This window comes from Pygoscelis adeliae, unplaced genomic scaffold, assembly GCF_000699105.1.
Source record: "Pygoscelis adeliae isolate BGI_AS28 unplaced genomic scaffold, ASM69910v1 Scaffold320, whole genome shotgun sequence".
NCBI lineage: Eukaryota > Metazoa > Chordata > Aves > Sphenisciformes > Spheniscidae > Pygoscelis > Pygoscelis adeliae.
Genome location: NW_008823967.1, coordinates 86,952 through 94,340, shown reverse-complemented (window position 1 = coordinate 94,340; position 7,389 = coordinate 86,952). Strand labels below are relative to the sequence as shown.

General features: G+C 44.4%; 1 protein-coding gene across 1 annotated transcript in view; it reads left to right on the top strand.

Moving 5' to 3' along the window:
- Nucleotides 1–7,389, top strand: part of C6 (complement component 6) — a 29,043-nt gene that overhangs the window by 9,911 nt on the left and 11,743 nt on the right. The window contains exons 7-10 of the mRNA XM_009324575.1: nucleotides 3,721–3,961; nucleotides 4,673–4,795; nucleotides 5,776–5,942; nucleotides 6,880–7,105. Coding sequence (XP_009322850.1) covers nucleotides 3,721–3,961; nucleotides 4,673–4,795; nucleotides 5,776–5,942; nucleotides 6,880–7,105 — 757 coding nt within the window. The remainder of the gene's footprint in view (nucleotides 1–3,720; nucleotides 3,962–4,672; nucleotides 4,796–5,775; nucleotides 5,943–6,879; nucleotides 7,106–7,389) is intronic.

Below are 7,389 nucleotides of genomic sequence, written 5' to 3'. Positions count from 1 at the left end.
GCCCCTCAGTCAAGATGGTGGTGCATCTGGGAAAATGTATTTAAGAAAGGGCGAAACACCAGCACTTGGCCTTGTTGAACTTCATGAGGTTCACATGGATCCACTTCTCAAGATTGTCAAGGGCCTTTTGGATGGCATCTCTTTCCTCTAGAATATCAACTGCACTGCTCAGCTTGGTGTCATTCGCAAACTTGCTGAGGGTGCACGCAATCAGACTGTCTATGCCATTAATAAAGATGTTGAACAGTACCAGTCCCAATACAAGCTCGAGGGACACCACTTGTTACTGATCTCCATTTTGACATTAAGACGTTGACTGCAACTTTTTGGACATGGTCATCCAGCCAATTCCTTGTCCACTGAATAGTCCATCCATCAAACTCATATCCCTCTAATTTAGCAACAGGGATGTTATGTGGGATCATGTCAAAGGCCTTACAGAAGTCCAGATAGATGACATCTGTAGCTCTTCCCTTCTCCACTCATGTAGTCACTCCATCACAGAAGCCATGCTGGCTGTCTCCACTCACTTCCCTGTCCTCCATGTGCCTTAGCATAGCTTCCAGGAGCATCTGTTCCATGATCTTCCCAGGCACAGAGGTGAGGCTGACAGGTCGGTAGTTCCCAGGGTCCTCCTTTCTACCCTTTGTAAAAATGGGTGCAAAGTTTTCCGTTTTCCAGTGTTCGGGGACCTCACCTGACTGCCATGACTTTTCAAATATCATGGAGAGTGACTTGGCAACTACATCAAGCAATTTCCTCAGGACTCTGGGATGCATTTCACCAGGTCCCATAGACTTATGTATGTTGAGATTCCTCAGGTGGTCTCAAACCTGATCTTCTCTTACAGTGGGGGGAACTTTGGTCCCCCGGTCCCTGCCTTGAGGTCCATCCACTCAAGAGGTGTCGGACGAGAGATTGCCAGTGAAGACTGAGGCAAAACAGTTGTTGAGTACCTCAGCCTTCCCCTCGTCTGTTGTTACCAGTTTGCCAGTCGCGTTCATCAGGGAGGGTCCACTTTCTTTGACCTTCCTTTTCTGGCTGGCATACCTATAGAAGCCCTTCTTATTAACCTTTGCACCCCTTGCCAAGTTCAGCTCCAGCTGCGCCTTGGCCTTCCTGACCCCATCCCTACACAACCGGGCAGCGTCCCTACACTCTTCCCAGGATACCTGTCCCTGCTTCCACTGCCTGTGCATTTCCTTCTTGCCCTTTAGTTTGACCAGCAGGTCTTGACTCATCCATGCCGGTCTCTTGCCTTCCTTTCCTGATTTCTTACACCTGGGGATGAAGAGCTCTTGCGCTCTATGGAAAGCGTCCTTAAAGGTCATCCTCATGGCCTCCCTGATGTCTTCTGCTTACATCACGATAACCATCTAGGGTGGGATTCAGCTTACATATCCATAGGCAATAGCACTTCCACAGGGATCTGCATCTCAGCTAATCACCCTCCTTTTGTATTGGATGAGTGGGTGGGTTTCTACATAAATATCTGTTAACTGAATAGTGCCCTAGTAGGGCTGTAGTGGGAGCCCAGGTGACCACCTCTCACTCTTCTCTGTACTAAATATAAAGAAAGATTCTTAAAATGAGACTGGAATGTTATGTAACACATTTAATTATAAACTACTTGACTAATCTTTTCCATCCTGCTCCATGTCGTTATTTTTATATACTATTTTCTTCACTTTTTTGTTACTGAATTCCAATGCTGTGGTGTCAAAGGACTTCTGAAGGCTTTGTATCAGAATTTGTGCCCATTCCTTTAGCCCATGTTCCTAGTATTTCTGGCAGCAGTTAATTGCATTGGACTGCTTGAACTACAATTCAAAAATTGAGACCTCAAAGATAGGAAGCCATCTCAATCCCTGGAGATGTCAGGCAGGGACAAACATGACTCTGTGGCAACTCTGCTTATGATATTTGGGATGAAAAATTACTTAATCAGCAAGTTCGGGTGAAACCCTGCTTTGTTAGAAAATTTCCAGTTAAAACTACTGGTTTCAACATCAGTCCAGCTCGGCTTGTGTTTGGCTGCTTTTTGTTAATTAAGTAAGTAGTTTGTATAACAAAACTGAACTTGAGTACTCAGACCAGCCTTTCTTTGGGAATAATCATCCCTGATCTACTAATATTTTGTTTTAATACCTGGTACTCATGGGTCAAGCTTGCTACAGGCACCAGCGTTTACCACTATGATTAAACATGTGCCCAGAAATGACTGGAGACTTTGGAATCCAATTTTCTGGGATTGTTCTACAAGTGAGGGGTTCCAACATTGTATGTGCCTCAGGGATTTAACATAGAAGTCACTGGGTTTGACAACTGTAAGGTAAATTGCTAATAATAAAAGCACTTAATTGCTAGTAATAAAAGCACTGAAGATACTTTTACTAGCAGAAAATGCAAATGTAAGATGCATGTCAAGCAGAAATTCATATTTAGCATGCAATTGCATGCTAAAACCAACTAAAATTTTAGAATCAATATTTGCCAAAGTGGCCTGCAATTTTGTGTGTCATAACTGAAATGTTATCTGGCACAGCCGAAAATTGAGGATCAGAATGTAAATCACCTGAAAATCCTAAAAATGATGTTACCACAGGGTATTTTAAGAACTGAATATAATCTGGGAATTGTTACATACCCTATTTCTTCCATTCTTATTCTCACTGCAGCAGAAAGCTGAGTATCCTTAGCTTATTTTCCAATGTGCAGATGAGAGCACTGAAATGAGCAGTGCTGTGCAGAACCGAGAGCTGAGGTCCAGCTCACGTGTTACGTTGCTCAGCCCTGGCTGGGAGAACTCCCTGTCTAGATGCATCCTTGTCTCTTCTAAGCCAAGTGACCTTGGAGACAGAAGTAGAGTAAAGCCAACGTACCAGCAGCAAAATTCAGCAGAAGAACCCATGTATAAATCAGTAACATTGTTTTATAATGAATCTTTCCTATCTGTCGGTTGGTCATTAGCTCCAGTTTTCTGCCCCTCCTTCTGCTCTTGATCTCTTGGCTTTGGCCTTGTGCCATCAGTTCCCCTTGTCACTTTATCAATTCCTTTTTTCTGTATTTTCTATTGCTCCCCTTTCTATTTAGTTAAATTCCCACATAAACAGCCTCTAGCATTGCAAAAATATATGAATTGGCTGTTTAAAAAGCATCATTTTTTTCTAAATGTAAGAGATGTTTCCAGTTTTTGAACTTACTCTTTTTTTTTGCCTCTCACATTAACAGCCTAACACTTGAAGTCAATGAGATCTTTATCCCTGTGGTGTAGTTTTAGTTTTAGCAGACTGATAAATTGTGAAACTTCATAACAGTGAGTTAGTATCCAAAATACCCACTCACCAGATTAGCTGCAAACGACCTATGGATGCTTATAAGCTGAAGCCTTTCCTCTGAAAGTTTTGGTTGTCTTATCAATTGCTGGTGTATTTGTTATGGCAGGAATCCTTTTGCTTTCTGTTTGGTAGGTGCTCAGGGAGTCCTAATATTTGTTGGAATGCCATATACTCCCACAATGTAAAAGAGTAATGAGCATTGCCCTCAAGAACCTCACAGGGCTCTTGGAAACTCCAGGGCTAGTTTGTTCGTGGTTAAAGCAGCATGATACACAGGATTAATTAGTTCTTGCAATGTATCTCAGGACATACTCTTGGCTTCTCTACTTTCTGCAATTAACTACCTCTGAAGGTGCTAAGACTCCCCTTTTCTTATTTCTAGAATTCCAACTTTATTAGAGTCCATAAAATCATTTCTGTTGCAAACTTTACAATGAAAGAGTCAGATCTGCAGCTCTCAGACGTCTTTCTAAAAGCACTTAACCACCTGCCCCTGGAGTACAACTATGCTTTATACAGCAGACTATTTGATGACTTTGGCACTCATTACTACACCTCTGGGAAGATGGGTGGTTCCTATGACATTCTTTACCAGTATAGCTCTGAGGAACTGAAGAACTCAGGTATGTAATGTTTAACAAGAAAATATCATGAATTGTTTACCAGCTTTTCTTATAACTGTTTTTAGGTGTTATACCACATAGTAAGTTCTCCAACAGCAAAAAATCCTTTAGACTTGCATAGACCCAGGAATTATTCACACTGCCTAAATATAGAGCAAGGAGAAATTTTTGCTCTACACTGTCTTAATTTGAAAAGTTCAAGAGGTTCCTTACTTGGTAAACGTCATTGTGTTCAGGGAAATATCTTAAGACCTTCAGATCAAGACCAGGTGCCACCAGAAAAAGTTGTTCCAGCATACTTCAGTGTGGGATTGTGGTCTGAGAGGTGGAAGTGGTACTTTTTGGGCTACAGTCATTAAAGTTGTTGGTATTGATTAGAAATTACTCTGAAAATATTCCCATGGCTGCCAGACTGTCAAAATGAAAAGACAATACCACCAAACTGGAAATCTAAGGTTAAAAGTTGTGATCCTTAATGCCACTGCTGAACTTGCATGGGTATGGGAGGGTACCTAAAGGGGGTGGTAAGCATGACTCGGTCCAATGCTGTTTGTACTTGGGGAAGCAGGTGCCTGCAGTAGTGAACTCTCCAGTGGTGGGTGAGGAGCAGGGAAGCCAGCGATGGCTCACCTCAATGTGGGAGCCTGGGGGCATGGTGCCATCATGTAACATGATTATGGTGATGAAGCTGCTGCTCTGTGGTGTTTCTAGGCCTGACAGTGGATGAATCAATGGACTGTGTCCGAACAGAGACAACAAGGCGTGTGTTATTGTGGAAGAAAAAGAAAATCAGTACCAGATGCACCACAAACAAGATGACTGTGAAACACGAAGGTGACCATGATGAGAACAGAGCCCATGTCCTGTTACTTACCCTGAGAGATACCGTTCCCCTCAGCTAGGTGTCCCAGGTGACCTCCTAGCTTTGTTGAACTACTGATGCTCTTCCACCACTGTCAGAGGAGCCTGTGTTTCACTGTTTGTGTCTGAAGCCAGCACTGGGAACATCCTCTGACTTGCAAAAGAAATTATGATGTAGGAGTGCTCTTCCTCTGCTCTGGAGCACCATCACTGGGGATCTGGTGGCACTGGCTCTTCCAGTCAGTCACGGATCTGGCAAACATTCCCTGTGGCCCTGGGTCCAGGGCCAGGCATGCTGAACTGGGAAATGGGCACAATGAGAAATGTGTAATCATGACTGAGTCCTTGATCTTCTTTAAGGGTTGCTCAGGGCTCATTGAGAGAGTTGGGCAGCAATAACACATTCCCTGACCTTCCCCTCCCATCTTCCTCATGCCAGGCAAACATCTAGGTGCAGGAGTTCCCTGGCAATGCCAGAAATGTGTCTCAGGAACTGCAGAAAGTTGGCGCATTTTCTGCAAAAATGGCAAGAGTCATGTTCTGCATCACTAAAAACAGGGATTTCATCACCTCTACCGTGTGTTTGTCCTCATTTTATGATCAGTTTCCATTACTCAGGTGTTTACAACTGGGACTAAAGATCCTGCCTTGCAGTGTGTTCTTCTAGAGGAGCCTGCTGTATCCCCTGCATTTTCCACAAGTGTCTTGTGTAGCTTTGAACATCTCCATGGCTGAAGTCTCAGACACTTTCATTTGGAAGACCATGACAGGCTGCTGTCATAGCAGGGATTGTTTTTCTGAGCTTAGACTTCATTCTTCCAAGGGTGACTTAAAAAAAATAATCTTAGTATATTCTTTTATATCCTCTTACACTTTTTCTTAGAACTCTGTTGTTACATCTGTTGTCTTTGGAGGCCTTTTTCTGACAATACTGTAATGAAATCCCCTTTCAGGTTCCATTTTGGAGTCAGCCGAACGGTCAGTCTCCCTGGTAAAAGGTGGCAGGTCAATGTATGCGGCAGCTCTGGCCTGGGAGAAAAAGGGGGCTTTTCCAGGTCACAGAGTCTTCACAGAGTGGCTGGAATCAACAAAGGACAATCCTGTGGTGATTGACTTTGAGGTAAGAGAAAAACAAGAAAAATATTGAGATAGTAAAGGACTCGCCAGTTAGCAGCTCTTCAGAGAGCTCTGCAGGTGTTTTGTCTTTTAAATCAGGATGATGCTGTGTGTGAATGAATGCACATACATATGGGCATAACATAAGCATACAAAACATTTATTAGAACTACTTCTTGTGCATGTCAATTTATAAGCCACACCAGGTTTGCATCATCCATGGACAGTGAGAACAAGAGAGAGGAATTTGGGCGAATTACTCTGGCACCAACAGGAGCTCAGGCATGGGCAGGGGTTAGTTACTGTGCAGGAAAGCACTGCATAATGCTGGGAACACATTTTTCCCTGTGCTTTTTCCTTTGTCAGGCCTATGTTGCAAGGTACAGCACATAGCTAAACTGAAACAAAACAGCAGTCCCCTGGTATCTCTGTCTTGCTAATTTAATGCAGTGTGCCAGCACTGTTGTAAGTGCACTGAGCTGCCTGGCTCCCTGGCTGGCACAGCAGCAGCTCAGCAGCGGTGCCAAAGAACTCGAGGCAAACAGCAAAACCTGCCTGAATGCAGCGTGCAGTAATCTTTCTCCCACTGCAGCTGCTGAGCTCCTGAAGGCAGTGTAGAGATGTCTTACATGGCAGGGACTGGGTGTAAGCAAACCCCACGTCATCTATAGTGTCCTGAATTTTTAGACATGGTATCCCACTTGGTTGGTTTTCCACTGGCTCACAGAGCCCTAAATTGGGGAAATAAAAGCAATATAAACAGGATAATACAGATCTATAGCACTGTCATGCCCCTTTAAAACATCCATAACCTTCAACATGCCTAACTCCTTTGTGATATAGCTTCATATGTAGGCTCTAGTGCCTTTAAAATCCTGCAGCTACCCCCAGCAGGACTCTGCTGTGTCTAGGTAACTGCTTACTGAATGGCTGTCTACCAGGTGTCACCCATCGTGGATTTGGTGAGGAACGTGCCATGTGCTGTAACCAAACGTCGCAACCTGTGGAGAGCCCTGAGAGAATATGTGGGCAGGTTTGACCCTTGCCAGTGTGCCCCATGCCCCAACAACGGCAGGCCTGTGCTTTCTGGGACAGAGTGCCTCTGCCTGTGCCAGGCTGGAACCTATGGCAAAAACTGCGAGACGCGAGCTCCAGGCTACAAATCAGGTATTCAGGGTGATACTGTCATGATGTCTCTATGCAAAAGCACGTGGCATGGGGAATAAACAAGAGGAGTTAGAGACATGCGCATGCCTGCAGGGCTACGACCTTATTGGCATCATGGAGACATGGTGGGATGGCTTCTATGACTGGGATGTTGGAATGGAAGGATACAGGCTCTTTAGGAAGGACAGGCAGGGGAGACGAGGAGGGGGTGTTGCCCTCTATGTCAATGACCAGCTGGCGTGCATGGAGCTCTGCCTGGGGATGGATGAGGAGCCAACTGAGAG